This window comes from Pleurodeles waltl, chromosome 1_2 (genome assembly GCF_031143425.1).
Source record: "Pleurodeles waltl isolate 20211129_DDA chromosome 1_2, aPleWal1.hap1.20221129, whole genome shotgun sequence".
Lineage (NCBI taxonomy): Eukaryota > Metazoa > Chordata > Amphibia > Caudata > Salamandridae > Pleurodeles > Pleurodeles waltl.
In genome coordinates this window covers 1168887492-1168910324 of record NC_090437.1, presented here as the reverse complement: position 1 = coordinate 1168910324, position 22833 = coordinate 1168887492, and the positions used below count along the sequence as shown (strand labels likewise).

The window sequence follows — 22833 nt, the reverse complement described above, 5'->3', positions numbered from 1 at the left end:
ACAAACTTAATGTGGGCAAGATGCTGGAGGGACTGAATGGGTCCATCAACATCTGGAAAATACTCCTGTTCTCTATGATGAGAAGAATATCTGTAGGCAAAACTGTTTTTACCTTGCTGGCGGTATGTACAATCAAATGCTAAGTGTCCAGTTTGACCCGCAACATTTGCACAGCTGGACAGATTGCATTGGGAGGGTAAACGGTGCAGAGTGAAACTGGATACAAAACTTCTGTGGCAGGAGGACAGTCTGAGGCGGCCTGAGCTTTTCTTGCAGGATGCTGCCATGTAGTGCACTGGTTCGATCAAGCTGGGAACTGGGAGAAGTCACTGCTAATGAGAACAGATGAGCCTTATAAGCTACCGGAGGTATTCATGGGGAGGAGGAAGACTCCCATATTTGCTGTGGCAGAAGGACGAAGTGTGGCAGAGTGGTTTCCAAAGTCTTACAGACAACACCTTATGCAGGGGATATGCCCCAGTGAGCCCCAAAGCCATTCTCCGCAATGTTGAAAGAGACATACTTCGCAAGGTGGCGTGAGGGGGATTGCACAACTGCAGATCTCCATCTCAATAGTAGGTTAATCTCCTTTGAGCAGGCACAAGAACATTTTGGGGTAGGCCTGGGGCTTTTCCTGCAGTATACACCACTAGCGCGCACACAGTACGAAGCATCTGGACCACATTTCAGGATGAACCGCAGGAAGATGTAGTAATGTGACAGCTGGCAGACCTGGCAGGTACAAGACTTAGTTACACACTTGCAGGAGACCATACTCATGGACAAGGGGAGGGGTGGTGAGACAACATGCAAAGGACTACTGGAGTGTGGACTGCCCAAATAACTTGAGTGAAAGAGTAGCAGAAGGCATGAAAGCAGGCCCAGCAAGTGTCCCCAAATGCTAGAGTCAAGCTTATCAAGTTCAATGTCTTGCACAGAACATGCATGAGTCCCAGGAGGCTGTGGCCTGTAGCAGCTAGATGAGGCCAGCTTTAAGCAACCTTATTTATTACACCGGATGTGGTCCTGTCGACTGCTAGTGAACTTCTGGGCTGAAGTATTTTTTTTTAACTGCTTTTATTAGGGCTTTCATAAGCAAACAGACAGCATCACATGTTGCTTGTATTATTCAGAAACAGTATTGAACTACAGCTACACATGACTGCTAATCAGTAGCATACATGCTTCTGGGCCGAAGTGATGAGTGCATAAGGATTGCTCCGACAGGAACTGTGAACCTCTTTATCGGCGAGAATGGATACTCTTATGGCAGCCCCTGGGATAGTCCTGGCAAGGCACCGACTGCCATCCACTGGATGGCATCCAGAGAACCGGAGATCCAGGTGTAGAGGATTTACTGAACTGAATGAGCGCTGGCAGACAAAAAGCACATTAAACTCACCCACAGCGATAACAAAGCTGCAGAGGACTTAGAGACCGGGAGGGGGCGGAGATGATCACAAAAATAAGGGACCCCCGAACAATGGGCTCCTTAAATGATGCACTTAGGGCACCGGGAGAGTGGTGGCGATGAAAGTATAGCCGGGCACTGTGTAGAGAGACATGGTTCCTCATGGCTGTTACGACTGGAGGAGATTGTGTAAGCATCAATTGCAGGCTGGCTGCACTTGTAATGATTGTATGTTTTGTTTTGGGATGTTTTTGCTACACTGTGTTGGTTGGAAAGGTTGATGGGCCTTTGTCAATCCAAAAAAAGAAAAAACACACACTGGTTAATAACCACCATTTTTTGTAGTAATGCTTCTTGTGAAAGGGCATAATGCTTTCGCCCAGAGTGAAGCTATCCACTGGCTGGAGTGGGCTGACCCATGGCCCCATGCTGTATGCTGGGTCGGTGGAAGCAAAATGTAAATGACATAACAGACCAAATCAGTGCATGGAGAAGGCTGGCCGAACGCTCTAATCAGTACATGGATTACAGATCATGTAAAATGGATTAAGATCTTCTTAAAATCAAAAGATCTTGCCAACGCCATATGTAAACAAGCACTGGCAAAGCCAATAGGCCCAGAATTAGAGGGTTATCCTTTAGATTTGTCAGCACCTGTTTTGTGTGACAATGGTTTTGAAAAGCTTTTCTAAAATGGTTTTATTGAGGTTTTAGTCGCAAAAACAAGAACAGTGCAATACATCGTAAGGTGCGCATCTTATGTGTTGTACAAATTACAATCACAGACCAGCAACATCTTCATTCTAACAATGTAGTTTTTCTAATCCCTTTACAAGGGTGTGCACCACTCCCTATTCCCAGGTCCAGCTAGAATTCTACTTCTACTGTTATAACAGCTCACTTCTAGGTGGGAGGCACATGGTCAGTTCTTCTCATCAGCACTTTCGTCCATTTCGACCAGGTCCTCCATGACCATGTCATCTCTTAGAGTAACCTCCATATGTTGTTTGTTGCCGGTGCCCGTTCCAATAGATCCCGCTTTCACCTCCCTAGCTCAGGGGCCCAAAGAGAAGCCCCGTGGATAGCAAAAAGCGTTTGCCGAGATGGTTCCCAACGCCGACATTCACAACCTTATTTAACAGTGCTTCTGATTTGACCCTATGCCTAAAAACATGCCTTGATAGACCTGACCATCACTATGCCTGTCACAGCATTCATAGTCCGTACCAGCTCATTCCAGAAGCGCTCCACTCTTGCACACCCATGTCATATGCAAAAAGTCTGTCTCCAGGATACCACACCTGCCACACAGGGACAGCTCCCCAGATAAATCTGGACCAATTTAAGGGGAGTTAAGTATGTTTTCTGTAAATAATGACATTGTATTCATTTGAACTGGGCATTCAGTCATATCTTTTCAACTTGCTCAAGTGCTGATGTCCACTCACTTTCTGTTAACCATTTTAGAAAGTCCTCCACAAAGTGATCCGGAGCTGTTCTCGTGTCTCCCCTCTACCCTAATGCTGCCTATAATATAGTACTGGATATGGCAGGAAATTGGAAACTGGCTAATCTTTGTATACCGATGTGTTCAATGTAGGCTTCAGGAAACCTAGGTTTTATTGTTGATGAACTGCCAGGACTCGATAATATATTTAAAAAAATTGGCTAAAATCAAAAAAAAAATTGGTGTTAAAAAGCACACACACAGCAATCCCTAGCACTGAAATGAAACACTTTGTGGAAGTGCAACTTGTGAAACAGCAGAATGCCGTCACACAGAGAAATTAACCAATTACAGACATGCCCCGTGATGCAGTGAGTAGAAATATGATAGACCAATGGATGAAGATTAGATAGATAGATAGATAGATAGAGAGCGCGCGAGAGAGAGAGATTTTTTACAAACACATATTCAATGCTAGTAAAACTAAAAGGTCATGGATAATAGCAGACCTACTAAACGAGTTGACATTTGACAATAGTAGTTTAGTAGCCACGACAATTACATTCAAACAAATGCATCAAAGATGTCAATGAATGTTAAAAACGTGTGTCTGCGCATATATATATATATATATATATATATATATATATATATATAAGGTTACGTCCACATAAAAATCACAACATATGCTGAATAGACACTGTAAGCAGCTTCAATCAGGCAAGCATGTGCGTACTTCCACAGGCCAACATGCTTTTTCTATTAACATTATAATATCATATGACTTATTTTTGTTTATAATTAAAAGTATTAAGGAAAATTAAAGGTGCGAATCGACACCGGCACGTAAAATAATTACATGTATACTGTGCATTGAGCCTGGCCCAAGGGTAGGTCGCTCCCCCTGCCGCTGCAGCTCCTCCAAGTTCCCGAGTTCCTGTGTTCCTGAGACCCACCTAACTAAGTACCCCCCTCCTCCCAGCCCCTCGCCCTGCCCCGCGCCACTCACGTTCTCTCCTGCTCCTGCTTCTTTTCCTCCTCTCTGTCTCTTCCTCCTCGCCCCCCCTCTGCAATCTTCTTCTGTGTTCTTCTGTTCTTCCCTTCTGTTCTTCTGTGTTCTTCCGGTCTTCTGTGTTCTTCTTCTCTGTTCTTCTCGGTGCTTCTGTGTTCTTCTTCTCGGTGCTTCTGTGTTCTTCTTCTCGGTGCTTCTGTGTTCTTCTTCTCGGTGCTTCTGTGTTCTTCTTCTCGGTGCTTCTGTGTTCTTCTTCTCGGTGCTTCTGTGTTCTTCTTCTCGGTGCTTCTGTGTTCTTCTTCTCGGTGCTTCTGTGTTCTTCTTCTCGGTGCTTCTGTGTTCTTCTTCTCGGTGCTTCTGTGTTCTTCTTCTCGGTGCTTCTGTTCTTCCGATCTTCTGTTCTCCTGTTCTCCTGTTCTCCTGTTCTTCCGATCTTCTGTTCTCCTGTTCTCCTGTTCTCCTGTTCTCCTGTTCTCCTGTTCTCCTGTTCTCCTGTTCTCCTGTTCTCCTGTTCTCCTGTTCTCCTGTTCTCCTGTTCTCCTGTTCTCCTGTTCTCCTGTTCTCCTGTTCTCCTGTTCTCCTGTTCTCCTGTTCTCCTGTTCTCCTGTTCTCCTGTTCTCCTGTTCTCCTGTTCTCCTGTCTTCGGCTCTTCTACCTCCTCCGTCTTCTTCCCCCGAGCCTGCCCTCCTGCTCCTTCCTCATCCCCCTCCCTCACTCGCCTCCCCCTCTCTCACCCCTAGCTAACCCGTTCGCTATCTACCTCCCTCACTCCTCCTATCTTCCTATCTCTCTAGCTCCCTATCTAACTCCCCCACTCTCCACCTCCTCCTACCTACCTGTCTATCTATCTATTTCCCTATCTATCGACTTCTCTATCTATTTTCTCTATCTATTTCTCTATCTCTCCCCCCCTCCCGCCACCCCCTCTACTACCTATCTCCCTATCCTCTCACTCTACCTCTCTCCCTCACCCACCTCTACAACCCCCCCTCCCCTATCTTCACAACCCTACTCCTATCTCTCTCCCTAATCTCCAAACCTCCTAACACTCACCCTCCTCCACCCTAAACCCCCTCCCCCAGCTCCTCTCACTCTACCTGTCCCCCCCCTCCCTCGCGCTTTCCCGCCGCGACCTCCTGCACGCCCCCGCCCCCCAGCTCCCATTCGCCCCCAGCTGACCCCTCCCCCCCCCCTCCTACCTCTTATGGCGGCCGCTGCGCGACAGTGGTAGCGACCCTTGACCCAAGGGTAGGTCGCTCCCCCTGCCGCTCCTCCAAGTTCCCGAGTTCCTGTGTTCCTGAGACCCACCTAACTGTAAGTACCCCCCTCCTCCCAGCCCCTCGCCCTGCCCCGCGCCACTCACCTTCTCTCCTGCTCCTGCTTCTTTTCCTCCTCTCTGTCTCTTCCTCCTCGCCCCCCCTCTGCAATCTTCTGTGTTCTTCTGTTCTTCTCTTCTGTTCTTCTGTTCTTCTCTTCTTCTGTTCTTCCCTTCTGTTCTTCTGTGTTCTTCCGGTCTTCTGTGTTCTTCTTCTGTGTTCTTCCGGTCTTCTGTGTTCTTCTTCTCTGTTCTTCTGCTCTTCCGTTCTTCCGTTCTTCCGTTCTTCCGTTCTTCCGTTCTTCCGTTCTTCCGTCTTCGGCTCTTCTACCTCCTCCGTCTTCTTCCCCCGAGCCTGCCCTCCTGCTCCTTCCTCATCCCCCCTCCCTCACTCGCCTCCCCCTCTCTCACCCCTAGCTAACCCGTTCGCTATCTACCTCCCTCACTCCTCCTATCTTCCTATCTCTCTAGCTCCCTATCTCACTATCTAACTCCCCCACTCTCCACCTCCTCCTACCTACCTATCTGTCTATCTATCTATTTCCCTATCTATCGACTTCTCTATCTATTTCTCTATCTCTCCCCCCCTCCCGCCACCCCCTCTACTACCTATCTCCCTATCCTCTCACTCTACCTCTCTCCCTCACCCACCTCTACAACCCCCCCTCCCCTATCTTCACAACCCTACTCCTATCTCTCTCCCTAATCTCCAAACCTCCTAACACTCACCCTCCTCCACCCTAAACCCCCTCCCCCAGCTCCTCTCACTCTACCTGTCCCCCCCCCCTCCCTCGCGCTTTCCCGCCGCGACCTCCTGCACGCCCCCGCCCCCCAGCTCCCATTCGCCCCCAGCTGACCCCTCCCCCTCCCTCTAGTCGCGCAGCGGGCACGCCGCTGGCGCGCCGGAGGCGCGCCAGAGGCAAGCCCGTCTGCGCCTGGCCCGCGCCCAGCGCCACGACCCCTGGTCCCCAGCTCCCCCAAGCCCCGCTGATCCGCTACGACCCCACCACCCTCCACGCCCTCAACCCAGGGCGCTCCAAAACCTGCTTCCGAGCTCACCCCAAACGCACCCATGGACCCTTCGCCTGCAACTCCTGCAAACGCATCTTCCACCACGCAACTACCACGACCACAAGCCCACGCGCCATCAACCACCTCAAGTGCATCCTGATCAACGCTCGTTCCGTCCACAAGCACGCCGTTGAACTTTGGGACCTCCTGGACTCCACAGCCCCGGACGTCGCCTTCATCACGGAGACATGGATGAACGCCTCCTCTGCTCCAGACATCGCTACCCGCCATCCCCGAAGGCTACAAGATCTCCAGAAAAGACCGCACCAACCAAGTAGGAGGAGGTGTCGCCATCATCTTCAAAGACTCCATCAGCGTCACCACCTCCACCGAAGACCCCCCCCTCGCCGCTGAACACCTGCATTTTCAGATTCGCACCGACCCAAGGACCACCCTCAGAGGATCCCTCGTCTACCGTCCTCCCGGACCTTGCGCCTCTTTCAGCGACGCCATCGCCGACTTCATCTCCCCGCACGCCCTCGCCTCACCGGACTACATCCTCCTAGGCGACCTCAACTTCCATCTGGAACAAAACAACGACCCCAACACCACCACCCTGCTCGACAACCTCGCCAACCTCGGCCTCAAACAACTGGTGAACACCGCCACCCACATCGCCGGACACACGCTCAACCCTATCTTCTCCGCCAGCAAACACGTCTTCTTCAGCCACACCTCTGCCCTACACTGGACCGACCACAGCTGCGTCCACTTCACATTCCGACGCGAGACCTCCCACCTCCGCACTCAACCCATCCCTCATCGACAGTGGAACAAGATCCCTGAAGAGCAACTCTTCTCCGCTCTCGCCGCCAACCAACCCACCCTCACCACCGACCCCAACGACACAGCTCTCAACCTCACAAACTGGATCTCCAACTGCGCTGACAACCTTGCTCCCCTCAAACGCATGCATCGACAGACCAACACCAAAAAACCTCTCTGGTTCTCTGACACCCTCAAAGAATCAAAGAAAACTTGTCGTGCCCTTGAGAAGGCCTGGCGCAAGGACCACACCGCTGACAACATGACCGCCCTCAAGAACGCTACACGCGAACACCACCACCTGATCCGCACTGCCAAAAGGAACTTTTTCACCGACAGACTAGACAAAAACAGCCACAACAGCAGAGAACTCTTCAGCATCGTCAAAGAGTTCTCCAACCCCAGCGCCAGCGCCAACGCCGTCACGCCCTCACAGGATTTGTGCGAATCCCTCGCCACTTTCTTCCATCGCAAGATCAGCGACCTCCACGACAGCTTCGGACACCAGACCCAACCATACACCACTGAACCCGCTTCCCCGGACATCACCCTCAACAACTGGACCCACATCAACACGGAAGAAACCAAATCCATCATGAACTCTATCCACTCCGGCGCCCCTTCGGACCCCTGCCCGCACTTCATCTTTAACAAAGCCGACGACATCATCGCCCCGCACCTCCAGACCGTCATCAACTCTTCTTTTTCTTCTGCTATCTTCCCCGAATGCTGGAAGCACGCTGAAGTCAACGCCCTACTAAAGAAACCTACGGCTGACCCAAGCGACCTGAAAAACTTCCGCCCCATCTCTCTTCTACCTTTCCCAGCCAAGGTAATAGAAAAGACCGTCAACAAACAGCTGACCACCTTCCTGGAAGACAACAACCTGCTCGACCCTTCACAAACCGGATTCCGAACCAACCACAGCACGGAAACCGCCCTCATCTCAGTCACAGACGACATCAGAACCCTGATGGACAACGGTGAAACAGTCGCCCTCATTCTCCTCGACCTCTCGGCTGCCTTTGACACCATCTGTCACCGCACCCTAATCACCCGCCTACGCTCCACCGGGATCCAAGGCCAGGCCCTGGACTGGATCGCCTCCTTCCTCGCTAACCGCTCCCAAAGAGTTTACCTCCCTCCGTTTCGCTCAGAACCCACCAAGATCATCTGCGGCGTACCTCAAGGCTCATCGCTCAGCCCGACACTCTTCAATGTCTACATGAGCCCCCTCGCCGACATCGTACGCAAGCACGACATCATCATCACCTCCTACGCCGACGACACCCAACTTGTACTCTCCCTCACCAAGGACCCCGCCAGCGCCAAGACCAACCTACAAGAGGGTATGAAGGACGTCGCAGATTGGATGAGGCTCAGCCGCCTAAAGCTTAACTCTGAAAAAACGGAAGTCCTCATCCTCGGCAACACCCCGTCCGCCTGGGACGACTCCTGGTGGCCCACGGCCCTCGGCACCGCACCGACCCCCGCAGACCACGCCCGCAACCTCGGCTTCATCTTGGACCCTCTTCTCACCATGACCAAGCAAGTCAACGCCGTGTCCTCCGCCTGCTTCCTCACTCTCCGCATGCTCCGTAAGATCTTCCGCTGGATCCCCGCCGACACCAGAAAAACCGTGACCCACGCCCTCGTCACGAGCCGCCTGGACTACGGCAACACCCTCTACGCCGGGACCACAGCCAAACTCCAAAACCGCCTGCAACGCATCCAAAACGCCTCGGCCCGCCTCATCCCCGACGTACCCCGCAACAGCCACATCTCCGCACACCTGAGACACCTGCATTGGCTCCCAGTCAGCAAAAGGATCACCTTCCGTCTTCTCACCCACGCACACAAAGCCCTCCACAACAAGGGACCGGAATACCTCAACAGACGCCTCAGCTTCTACGTCCCCACCCGCCCCCTCCGCTCCGCTGGCCTCGCACTTGCTGCCGTCCCTCGCACCCGCCGCTCCACGGCGGGTGGGAGATCTTTCTCCTTCCTGGCGGCCAAGACCTGGAACTCCCTCCCCACCAGCCTCAGGACCACCCAGGACCACTCCGCGTTCCGGAGACTCCTAAAGACTTGGCTGTTCGAGCAGCGATAACTCCCCCTTTCCCCCCTAGCGCCTTGAGACCCGCACGGGTGAGTAGCGCGCTTTATAAATGTTAATGATTTGATTTGATTTGGCCTCAAAATTGTAAATTTGGTTTGTAGAACATAATAGCAATTTAGTAAAGGGAATCTTAGCTAAGAATTAGCGACGGTCATCTCAATGCTAACAGAGAACATGACAGACGTTTCTGCCATAGGAATCATTCTACAAGTTTGAACAGGACCGTCGACGGCTAGGGAAATGTACCAATTCCAACGCACTGCTGCTAAAAGGAGGAGTTTGTGTATGTGGCAAGTTTAGCAATGAAATATCCAATCAGATGTCAATATGGAAAAAACGGTATTAATAGAATAATCTGTCATACGCAGGAAATGTCAATATTTTACATTTGCTTGTTTCGCAATTTGAAGCATGTTGCTACATGCAAAAAAAAAAAAAATATATGAGTACAATACTGAACAGTGAAAAACAGAACGTGACAGCAGCAAACAACCTATGTATGGTCTCTAGAAAAGAACTCCTTAAAACGAACTACTTCGTGAAATGTCGAAGAACCGTAAAACGTTAGGAGACATTATCAGACTAAAAAAAAAAAAAAAAAAAAACTATATATATATATATATATATATAAGTTTACCAGCGCTTCTCGACTTCGCGCTAAGTTAATTTGTAAAGCGCATTCATACAAGTTATATTGTCGCCAAGTGTTTTCGGAAATTAGTGCAATTACGGGAACTACTGAATAAATATGGCAAACGCAAAAATGAATTAAAATACTGCATTGGGAGCTGGCTTCTATAAGACAAAGTTGCGCTGTGTACAAACCTGTCCGTACACAGCAGCAATGACGGCGCGGTCATAGCTTCACTTTGAAGAGCGGTAGGGGCTTCACGGCCGGGCGTCGTCAGGGGTTCGTTCCGAGTCACACTTCAGAAGGCGTTTTAGCTGAAATGTCCATTGCTCCGCTAGGATATTCCATGGCAAATCAAGCTCAACACTCAGGTTTAGTCCGCTGGAGCCAAGAGACGCCGCTTCTGGGCGACTCCAGTTGCTCAGTCAACAAGGAAGGAAGCGACGGCTCCCACCAGCACTTTGTACTAGTCCGAGGGAGTGGAGAAATTACTAAGGAGCAACATTAACACGCCCTCTGAAAACTTTGTACTACAGCTCTCAGGTTACATTCTTTACACAGGCATTGGCCTGCTTGAAGAACAGGATTGGCCTCCACATTACCATAGCTCGTCATACATTCAGTAAGAGCCATCTGATTTCCTAGATAGAATTCCTGATTGCTAAACACCTTGTGTAAAGAGGCTCGCGACTTGAAGGTCACTCTCGGTCTCGTGAATAATTGAACGAGAAATCAAGAGAAGTACATGCCTAACTCCACACCAAATAACACCGCAATTACTTTTACCCAGTGAAGCACTGCATGCCTGTGTGCCTAGGTGGGACTTTCTGAAATAAAAGCAGCTACTGTTCCAAAGGCAAACTTTTTCGGATTTATCATTTGTCATTCCAAGGGTCTACAGGTATTCACAATTCTATTGTTGGTCACACTACAGCTGTGATGAGAAGTGTGGGTGTTAGTTATGGGTGACGGGCTGTTACGCTGGTCACAAACTGGGGCTACACCGCGCAACTTTCAGCCACACTAAATCTATGGGCCTACTTGGCAATTATGGATCCCCCCCCAAAAATTTCTATCAGAAATCGGTTTATTTCAGGCATCCGTTTAGAGAGTGAAATTTTGCCCGCCTTTCTTCATTGGATGTTTCCCTCTCTCAAATGGCAAAGCCATAAGTATGACTATTTTATAGGTGATAGTGGTTATGATCTTAAAGGCAAGATTTTTTAAGTGGTTGTGTGGCTGTTTACGATAGTGAATCAAAGTCTGGATGGATGAACAAGTAAGCAGCATACTTCTTATGAAGAAGAGAAGGAGTAGCCCACAAAGAGCAGGGCAAAGAATCGAATATCCATTTCACTCAGTTTGAGATGCCATCTTTGTGTACCACCAATATTTTTTTTGCCCGCTAACAGATAGTACTGCCTTAGCACAGGTTACAACAGGTAGGAGAGGGCCGTGTACAGAGCTAGATAATCTCCACTAGAAGGGAGATGATCCACAGGAGATCAACCTTAATGACAATTTCATTCTGCAAGTCAGATCAACCCCAGCGAGCTGCGTGTCTGTCTTGGGGAATGCCGAGGACGAAGCTCTCTTTGTGGTACAAAAAATACCCCAATCCGATTAAACAAGTTGGCTGACACTACAGGACCAACTGTGGTCACTACAGTTGCTTAGCAGCTCTCATTACTAATGTGGTAGTGGCTGCAGTCTCGTCCTCTGTAGCTTCGGTTGTCCATCCCGTGCCTTAAGCTATTGTGAATGCGGTTACTTGTGTGGTGGTATATTTAGATGATTATGTTTGTGGCGACCCCAGCCAGGATGACTGCTCTGTCATTGCCATGGTGGCAGCTTTGGTCACTTTGCTGATGCTATGACAACTAATGCTGGTGTGGTGGTCGCTTTAGTGGCTACTTGGTGGCAACTGTTGCTCCATTCTTGCTTTGGTGGGCGCTACTGCCACTGCTTTCTTTTCCAACCTGCAGGTATCTGGTGTTGCCCCCAACACACTGAAAACTGTGGTCTCTGCTGTTTAACCTGTTGTGCTGGTAGTCATTTTTCACCCTTGTTGTGGTTGTTCCTTTTTTAATCAGTTTTAGATGCTGCTCTGGCAACAGCTCTTACTGAAGTGGTGCGGATGTGCTTACTGAACTATTTAAAATAACTTTAGCAACTGCATAACCTCACAAGTCAACAGTGAAAGTAATTCTCTTAATTTGTTAACACATGAGTTCTGCTTGACATCTAAAGCGATATACAGAAGACCTAAAATGTGCACACAATCAATACTAATGGGATTAATTCACATAGCCCATCAGGGATGTGGAATTCCTATCGCCACGCCCAGGACATCTTGTTTGGGGTCAAGGGCAACAAGTTTTTATGTTTACTTTGTCCTTGGGACAAGTAGGCCCAACCCTCTGCAGCACAAACCCTTTGGCTGCCTGGTTACAGAGAGTGGAACTCTCTGCAGTTGAGGTAATGTGTTTCCAAAAGATAATGCTGTTCCAACTTGTATTTATGGTTCAGTATTTGAAAGCCTTCATTATTAGGGTGAGTGCTGTAAATAAACGTTTTAAGGTCACACTTCACTACTGACGTTGGTTCCAGTACAAAAAAAAAACGTGTATACACATGTTTGAAAAGGTTAGCTTATAAGGCTAAGTATAATGCTCCCAGAATGCTCTCTGATTAGATGCAAATGAAGTGTCATTTAGTCAAATGTTTTGATGCATGCTAGTATTTCCCAAAAATATTTTTAATGGAAAATCAGTGTAACCATTTTCAACACGATTGTGGGAAGCATGAAAATAAACAAACACTGACAAAAACAACTGATCTGATATTTTTATAAGTCTTTTAGTTTTATCAATGCGTGTCTTGTTTTGACATGGCTTTTGTAACACTTTATTGTTGTGGGAGCTACCAGGCCCTCAACATTGTAACAAACACTGGCAAAGCCCCCCCAAAACGTTTTTGAACTCTAAAAGCACACGTTGCCACCAGTGGCATAACAAAGGCCCCGCAGCCGCCCTCCAGGGGGCCCATTCAGCACAGCACCTGCCCTGAGTGAGACTGGAGAGGGGGCTCCTCCATGTTCTTTGCAAAGGGGCACCCTCCAGTTTCGTTACATCACTGATTGCCACTGTAGTTCCTGACACTGAACACAACTATTTTGTGTGCCAATATGCTCCTCGTGGAAGAGCAGAATGCGATCACTCACAGTAAAGCCAGCCAAAAGAGAAATAGAAGTTTAATAAAAACAAAATGTCTTTGTTAACACCAGACCTAATTAGGGACCCCTTCCCCATTGTGAATGTCACTGTAAACATTTTTTCAGAGCAGGCAGTGCGGACCATTGCCTGCTCTGAAAAAATGAAACAAACGTTTCATTTTTCGTTTTTGTAATGCATCTCATTTTCCTTTAAGGAAAACGGGCTGCATTACAAACAAAAAAAAACTGCTTTATTGAAAAGCAGTCACAGACATGGTGGTCTGCTGTCTCCAGCAGGCCTCCATCCCTGTGAGGGCCGCCATTCGCAAGGGGGTCGCAAATTGCGACCCACCTCATGATTATTCATGAGGTGGGCATTTGCGAAGCCCTTGCGAATCACAGATGGTGTCAGGGACACCATCCTACATTTGGAATTGCGACTCGCAATTTGCGGGTCACAAATCTGAACCTACCTACATGTGGCCCCAAATTCTTAAAGAAAGTCACAAAAGTGGACCCATGGTATATGTCGTACCCCTATAAAATATTTGTGAACTGTATTTTAGCATGGGTAAATACGCTCATGTGAAAATCTATTGAGCATTTGCAAGTTCATTTTCCCTCCAGCCACTTTCTTCCCAACCCTGGAAGAAGTTCTAACTCTGCCATTGTCAGGAGTAAATGTCCAACCTTTCTTATTATGGGAAAATATTAGAGAGAAGCTGGTGAAAATCTTTAGAACATGCAGGTTAGTAGGTTTGCAGACTCAAAGGCATTCCAGCCCTGGAACTATTGCTTACTGCTTACTCCAGCCCCAGTATGCAGATCTGCAGAAAGGTGGCAAAATAAGGAAATTGCTACAGTAGGGATTGGAACTGCAAGTATTCAAGCCCTACTATGGTAGTAGCCCTAGCATAATCAGAAAGGCTATTATCAGAGCTCTTACATAATGAGATTGCTGCCATAATGTGGCACCACACTACATGGCACCAAAGGGACAAGTAGATCTTTTTACGGGACAAGTAGATTTGAGAAGCAACCTGTCCCCTGGACAATTAGATATTTTAATAAATTCCACACCCCTGCCCATGGTTATCCTGAAAACAACTAAATGGCTTTTGCTTTGCCTACGCACATTTGACAATGGACGTCTCTTAACTGGCTGAGTAAAAAAAAAAAAAAATATGCTCCTAAAAACTAAAGCCAAATACCCTATAGTCTAGCCTTTGGGCCCAAAGTCTCCCATTCCATAAACCAACTCCATTTGCTTCTAAAACCTCTACTAACACACATGCATCACATATAAAGTTATCCACAGAAAAACACACACACACTAACCCAAAAAATTAACTAATTCATAAGAATGGCTTCAATGGGCACAGATGCTACTCGATTCTTAAGTCCCTATAAGCACATCTCTCAAACTCAAAAAGAAAACTAGAAATAGCTACAATGATCATCTTCCCGAAGTTTTTAAACCCTCGTCAATCTCCAAACACCACTCAAACTTCATCATGAATTAAACAGTTCCCATAAGGGGAAGAGGAACCCCTCACAACAAATGTTAAAGACTGTACCCCAATAATCATAACACCCCAAAATCTTCAAAATATCACCATTTACCTAGGAGGTTCAATTTGGGTTGATCTTGCATAGGAGAACACCCCACCCAACATGAGTTTAGTCACATAATAAGTAATAACAACCACTGAACTGAGTTCTAGATCAGGGGGAAGTTAAGTAATTTTACTACAAAAATCTCAAAGTCAAATGGTACAGAATAATGCAATGAAGGCTTAAAAATGCAAAGTTATACAGACTAGTCAATAAATTATAAGTTTCAAATGAGCACCAAAATCAAGAAAAAGTCAGAGCGCATCCCCAAAAGAACAGGAAAGTCTGCAAGAAAAATCTGTCTCGCTCCCAAAACTAAGAGGTTCTTATACACAATTCTTGCATAGGAAATTAGTGGGAAGCACAGACTCAGCATGGCATGATCCATGTAGCATTTTGGTTGGCAAAATCAGACTATACCATGTAAATGGCATTATATGCTAGTGCTATCCCATTTTCTAAGTAAGCAGGATGCATCCTAGTGATAGTCTTCCAGAGAGCTTTGAATATAACTTACATTTAGCAAAAGCTATTTAGAAAAATGCCAAATTACTTCTGCCACAGGAAACCAAAAGAAGAAAAACAAAACATTGAAACCACCTTCCTACTACAACAAAAACTTAATTTAAATGGTTTTTGCATTGTCATTAACCAGAAAGCACACTGCATCAGTTGTCTTCGCGTTAGTGGAGCCAGTGGGGAGAGAAGATGAGCAGAGGAACCTAATGGGAGGAGTGAACACAAGAGTGAAGACACAAAGAAATCACCCAGGATCCATTTCACTAATATGGCAGCTTCAATAAAATGTGGCATTAATAAAATATGTTAAAAAAAATACACTTCTAACACTTAGTTTCAATCATTTCAACTGCATATATACTATTTCATTGTTTACGCATGGGGTTCTTCATAAAAATATTAACACTCAATGTTAATTATTACATGGAAAAAAATAAACCTAGAGAAAAAGAAAATACAAATAAAAATAAAAATAAAATCAATCCACAAATATAACACCTCCATTACTCCAGCCACCTGCTCCCTCTACGCTTTCTTAGCATTGTGCACATTGCCCTAAATGCATTGGACATGTGGTACAGCTATCGGCACCACCATACAATTTTTTTCAATAACAGTAACACCTCCTGTGGTAACACACCGTCATCAACGTTATTTGTTACTATTGCTAATATTGCCATACACTAAAAACACACACCAGTGTTAAAATTCACCAGCAATGATACAATAGAAATAAAACTCAGATACCACCCAAAGATAATGTAAAATTGTCAAGTAGTTAAAAGAAAAAGAAAAATAATAATCAAAGATTACATTGTGAGATCATACGTTATACAATTTAAGAACTACCAAAGAACAGCAGTTAAAAGTTAACAGTACAACGCAAAGCGCTAAAGTGGAAATTCATGAGCGGATGGCAAATTGGTTAACCTTGTTCCTGCTGTGGTGGATTACTAGAATGAGGTCCTTTAATTGCTATGATCTCTAAAGGAAGGTTAATAAAGATTAGTTCTAGCCATTTCTTCACTGTGGGCAAATATATGGAGCGAACCATGGAAATGTGCATTTGTCGTCCAAATTACATTCCAACTGCCCATCAGAAAGGAGGTGTGACCAGACTCTGTACCATCTCCAGCCAAAGCATTGTAGAGACTTCGCATCCCTGCAAGACAGCTTAGTGTTAGATTTAAGGGAAGAATCCCCATGCGAACCACAGTCGAGCATTTTTGTCCCTGTAGGGACCGCTCAGCTACACACCCAAAGAGACCCATGACCAGGTCCTGCACTAGTGCTCGCCTTAAGGGCAGAACCTCCAGCTGAAGCAGATCTGCGCCTTCTCATATCTGCATATAACCTAATCTAGCTCAAGTTCGATTGCCCAATAATTTGTTGCTTGGCGATAAAAGTATGCACATTCTTCCTCCAGCACACACAATTATTTAATTTAAAAAATGTTCAAATGCCACTTCATTTATTAAGGTAAGATATTCATAAAAAATTTAGACTCCTAAGAATTGATCTTGTGAAAGCTGCATCACCTGGAAGCAGGAACGCATATAAAGGCATAAAGAAGAACTTTTATATTAATGCAAATCAATTGTAAAACAACCCTAAAACCTGTGCAGTAATGAAACTGCTTGTGGTTGAAACCTTAGGCAGGAGCTTGGATAGGTTTGTTCCCATAGTCAAATAAGTAGGGCTCCTTCACTCTGGTATGTTAAGACTGAGTTGGCTGTGCTGAACTTAGTTTGAATTTTAGATGCCGATAATTACTCTAACTGAATAGCCCCCATATTTCTGCTCCAAACAGAGCACTTTCAGCCCTCAATGAACCACCATCACTTCAGGTGTATTTGTAAAGCACATATTTATCACTTGGGGCATCATGGTGCTAAATAACAGATGTTTATAGCTGCCTAACTAAATGGTACTAATTTTATCAACCTCGAAAGGATGAAAGGTAGAGTGGACCCACAGGATTAAAAGCTGTGACCATGAGGTCAAAAAGATTCCGAGAGTGGGTGCAGGAGCTCACCAAGCAACAAAAACCGAGAAGCAATGGTATCCATTTTAAAAATCTAAAGATAGCACCCGAACTTTGCATCGCAATCTTGCTGTTCCTGAACAGAATTGAGTCCCATGCGCCACTGGCAGTAAATCAATTGCCCAAATGATGAAATGAAGGTTATTCATAAGGTGCTTGATTTATGACAGTTTTTATGGTTGGATGACACACTGTCACTAATGGAATTAACTGTCAACTTCTTTCTTGGCTTGACAAGATATAATCAAATGGCATGATCTCTTTTCTCGCAGGATCTCTTTTCTCGCAGGAAGAGAGATGCTGTCTGCAAAGACCTGATATGGTCCCTATGGCAACTGGTAAATCTTTCAAAACAGATTAATGTTCAGACCGCTATGCAACAGCAGAGCTGTCCTAGAAATATATCCATCAGCTAATTGTATCCTATGCATAATCCTGTGTGAAAAACGAATACACTGAAGAAACCAACAATTATAGTTTGCTCTGAATTTTTTTTGTTTTTTTCTATAGCGTTAACTACAATTCCAACAGACATATGTGAAGACGACAGATTCCATATACAGATGCACACAGACTGTTTGCGCCACCTACTTTTTAGGTAAAGTGCACAAGCGCGTTGATCTGTTGTAAGTAGTCAGCTTTTAACCAGGCCCACCTCACGCCCATCACTTTCATTCGTTCCTGGGCTTGCCTTTCAAAAATCACTTGATGTCATTGGTAAATGCTTTATGTTTGCCTCGTCTTGAGGCTGTTTTTGTCATGCCCTGCAACACTGCCTGTGCTACATGGATTATTGAACGATTGAGGATATACTTCAGCGTGGGCAAACTATTTTTTTTCTCTCTCTGCTTAGTGTTGCATGGCGGCCATGATGCGAACAGGCACAACAGCATGAACTAGATCAGTGGTATTGGAGCGCTGCTCACATTGGTTAGGTAGCTGTGAGCAGAGTTATTTCTTGGTGCTCTCTCCTTAAGACATGTGAAATTGTTAAATGCTTTACATAAAACAGGCATCCTCAAAGCGAAATAAGCTCTCCCAGCACAGCGGGAGAGCCGATACTACAATATTCACTGCACTCTGAAAACTCACCACATAATACCTTGTATGGCATTACTTTTACAATACATTTTTGCTCATTACTCAGCATGTGGTAGTCCTAGGACAAGGGGACCGCCACCAATATATTCAGCACAACACTGTTTAGGTCATCTGTGGGTCCCCACACTAGGTTAGTGTGACCTCAAAATAATAACCCCTCCCACTAATCAGTATCTTTTTAAGAACTTTCATGGCTAGAACTTTTGTTTTATAGCTGGGAATATATTGTGTGTTTTAAGGCCTTGTTTGTAATATCATTGCTATAGGCCTGCTACCCCTGAAAATATATAATGTGCTATGCCCTTTAGGGGCTAAATATATGGTTACACTACAATATGTATTGCCATTTACTTTTTGCGTGGTTATGCCTTCTAGGGGCCATCTATAAAGGTACATGACCATGTTTTTTTATTTTTTCCACAGATGCTGTTTTCATTGTGGTGTCCTCGAGGGGCTGTTCTAAGCAGTGCAATCATATCCACATATTAAAATATTTATGACACTGAAACGTTCCCCATAATGCTTTGCAGAGTATTACTTTTACAAAACAATTTTGCTCGTAACTCAGCCTGTGGTGGTCCTATGACAATGGGACCGCATCCAAAACATTGACCACAATGTGCTTTCAGTCTACATTATCTCTGGATCCCCACACTAGGTTAGTGGGGACTCCAAATTAATAACCCCTACCACCATTCATTTTATTTTTAAGCTCTTTCATGGCTGGATCTTTTGTTTTACAGTTAGGAGAAGTTAAGTTTATTGGACCATGTTTGTTATCTATTGTAAAAGGCCTGCTAGCCTTGAAAAAGTGTTATGCATTATGCCCTCTAGAGGCTAAATATATGGTTACACTGCATTATTTTATCCCATTCTTTTTTCATGTGGTTATTCTCTCTAAGGGCTGACTATGATTACAGGACCATGTTTCTTCCAAATGCTATTGTTATTGTGCTGTCATCTAGGGACTGTTCTGAGCATTGCAGTCAACATTCTATAGTATTTGCGGTACAAAAACTCGCCCCATAATGCTTTGCAGGATATTACTTTTACAAAACATTTTTGCTCATAACTCAGCCTGTGGTGGTCCTAGGGCAATGGGACCATCTTCAAAAAATGCTCTGCCTACATCATATCTGGGTCCCCACACTAGGTTAGTGAGGGTCCCCCAAATAATAACCCCTCCCACCATTCAGTGTCTTTTAAGCTTTCTCATTGCTACAACTTTTGTTTTACAGCTGGTAGAAGTTTTGTTTTGAAGGCCTTGTTTGTAGTAATATTGCAGTAGGCCTGCTAGCCCTAAAAATAGTATATGGTTACACTACATTACGGTCGGCTTTTTTTCATGGAGTTATGCCCTCTAGGGGCTAACAATATAGTTACATGACATGTTTCTTACAAATGATATTTTTGTTATGGAGCTGTTTTGAGACAGAGTCTAAAACCAAAAGTTTATTTCTGATAAAGGTTTATATGATAATTGTATATGTTGTAATAATCTCTCCCTATTATAGTTATGACCATAATTCAGGCCAATTTAACATCCTTATAACACTATTACTGTTTGAACACTCTTGAAAAGTTTGAGTGAGCCTTCTAGTTTATCTCGCCTCTGTGGCGGTCTTGTGTCTTTTTTGGGGAACTGTGTTAGCCAGACAGCAACTCTGATGATGGGGTGGTGAAAGTGGTATTCTATTGGAATTAGCATGGCAGATTTAAATTAGGATGCTAAAAGGCAATATTTTCTTTTTTTGCTGCAGATAGAGGAAGAAGGTAAATTAAAGGGTTTTAGTTATTTGCAATGCCATTGGAATTACATGGCAGGAAATAGGAAATTATGATGCAGGGTTGACCAATTTATGTGGCAAGAAAAGTCAAGTTATGAATTTACAATGCCAATAGCTCTAACTCATGCAATTGCAAGACTTATGGCATTGTAAATGCTTGTTACTATGTCTTTCTGCGTCATCGATGTCCATAGCATTTTCATGTGCAACTTTGTTATATGTATATAATCGTTTGATGAGCAATATCTGGGTGTATTAGTTATCTTTTCCCCGGGGGAGGTTGGAATCTCGCATAAAAAAAAAAAATAAAAAAAAAAACGAATCACAAGAGAAACTAAGTTCATCAGTGCTACAACAATTCACTGCTAACTCCGCACAACCCCCATGGTGAGCCGTTTTTGACATCCGGGGAAGTTCGAGCTTAAGCGTTGATAACCTTTTTCCACCACAAACGTTTCTCCTGTTGGTCGCTCTAAAAAGGTACCTGATGAATTATGATTAGCCAAAATATGTCAGGATTACATTTTTCCCAATATGTTTTTTTTTTTTCTACGTAGGACATAGGCAAAGGTTAGCTATGGTAAATCCACTTTCTTACAAGCTTTCAGAAAGAGACAGAGAAAAATGTCACCGCCTTTAAAGCAATTTTCTAAGAGGTGGTCTATATAGCCTGCATTTTTTGTTTCCAATTACAAGCAATTTGTGGGGAAAACCGGTATAAACATCCACTGGTTAGCCAAGAAAATGTTACAATTCTGAATATTAAAAAAGATTATGAATTCAGAGTAATGTCAAGATCAACAAATCATGTGGAAAAAAATAGTTTACGTGGGGAAGAAAGAACTAGTCAAAAAGGTTTTCCTTTTTAACGTTTCGCACTGAAAGCCAGTATCCAAAGGTAATAAACTGATACATTCATCAGACTTTTCCAGTTGCACAGATGTGTATGTTGTCAAAACAAACATACAATACCCAAAGCCAACAATCGAGCTATGGATCACAGAGGTTTTTCCCTGCGCACTATCAACTCAAAGAGAATATTAAAGTATAAAATTAGATATGAATAAAATCTTAGAACATTTTAAATTTACAGAAGAATGAGAGTGTAGGAATATGAGACATTTAATCCAGCCTGAATGTTGGATCACAGACAATGGCAGGTTATTGTGCAGGTGTGTTTTTTCAAAATGGTTTCCTGTGGACAGTGACTTCCTACAGGAAGCAAAATATATACAGACGTTCAACAGGTAATAGTAAATGTCCTACTACCCTGTGTTACCAAACGTCTCTCAATAAAAACGGTATAAATGTGTGGGATGGTCTTTTGCCGGAAATGGCCGGAACCTAGGAAGCTTCAAAGGTCCTTTGCATAAAATCTTTTTGTGATGTGGGTAGCTGCTGTGCTCGGGGCTTTGGTAATGTGGCACGTGGGAAAGCCTGCCAGCTTCACGCCCTTCACAAAAATAAAGACCCAAGAGAATGCAGGGTGTTGTAGTATATGTGGATGCCACTACCTATTCTTAGCCAAAATTTTCTGTAAAAAAATCAAAATATGGGTAAAATGGTTTAAAAAAAAATCCATTTCAGTTGCATGTGAAGGAAAAAACACAGAACTTGTGAGAAATGGTAAAAGTCCCACAATGAATGCTCCTATAATTCTTCTAACAAAAAAGGTAACCAGTGTGTGGCTGGACCTATTGCATGTAAGCGAAAAGGCCAACACTGTGACCACGTGAAGAAACTATTTACACTACACTTATTTCCCACAGTCACAATTTTGGCTTACTGTGGTCAGTTGAGATTGGCCCAGCCACACAAGAGGGGTACCTCTTTTATCAGAAGTGAGATTTCACTGAATGACAGGACGTTTACCATTGGCTGGGGGCCTGGAGTTTTCGGCACATAAACGTAAATAAATTAAGGGCTTTCTAGGCAGCAAAACCTGCTGGTAACCAATCAACCCACTCCATCATTGATTGCCCTCAGTCACTATCTTTCAGAAATGTAAAGGGCTGAAAGGAAGTATTGGATGCCATCTGGTCCCAGGCTAAAATACTGCAACCATCCCATGTGTAACTTTGTCCATCCCTGTACCAAATAATTTGCCCACACATAGAAGATACTGCATTCATCAGTAGAAGTGTGGGTATGCTGGACAGTAGGATGTCTGCCATTCGTTGTGAATTTCAATATTTGCTGCTTCTCAAATGTGAGCAATGACTGCTTTTAATACTTGAAGTTTTGGAAAGGAGAGTTTGCCCAGTGCATCCAAAATACACCTCCTTAGATTGCCACAAATCTATACTCTTCAACGATATGTAGGGATAGAAGATATTTCTTTGTTCTGCATAAACTGGGGCAGAAAAAGGTAGAGATACATCTTACTATTCACATCTCCGTAACAAATCATATATTCAAATCCAAAGCTTTCAACATGTGAATCAAGTATTTGAGTGTTCAACTTCACGTCACTGTTTGGCTATCCACTCATATCGTATTACTTTGACAGTGAAATATGGCCTACCTGAGTTAGAGACATTAGGGGTCCAGCCACATGGCCACAATGCTGAGGTCACAAATTAAAGCTATAGAAAATAAACAATCTTTTGTACTTGGCCCAACTAGAGTGCGGATCAGATCAGGGTGAAGCACCTTCATCTGCCCCACAACAGGACCTGAAACATAAATAGTTACGTAGGGTCTGAGAGAGGGAAGACTAGCGCTGGGATGCACAGCTCTATATTCAGTTTCTATCTTTTGTCTTGGCTACTACCAATGAGACA

At 44.8% G+C, this 22833-nt stretch overlaps 1 protein-coding gene across 7 annotated transcripts in view; it reads right to left on the bottom strand.

Annotated features, from left to right (window-relative positions):
* TBC1D14 (TBC1 domain family member 14) overlaps positions 1-22833 on the bottom strand; it is a 490570-nt gene that overhangs the window by 343698 nt on the left and 124039 nt on the right. The window contains exon 1 of one of the 7 annotated variants that reach the window (XM_069203210.1): positions 9966-10225. The exons of the other annotated variants lie outside the window; for them this stretch is intronic. Coding sequence (XP_069059311.1) covers positions 9966-10000 — 35 coding nt within the window. The 5' untranslated portion in view covers positions 10001-10225. Of the gene's footprint in view, positions 1-9965; positions 10226-22833 lie in introns of those variants that run through there. 7 annotated transcript variants of the gene reach the window in all.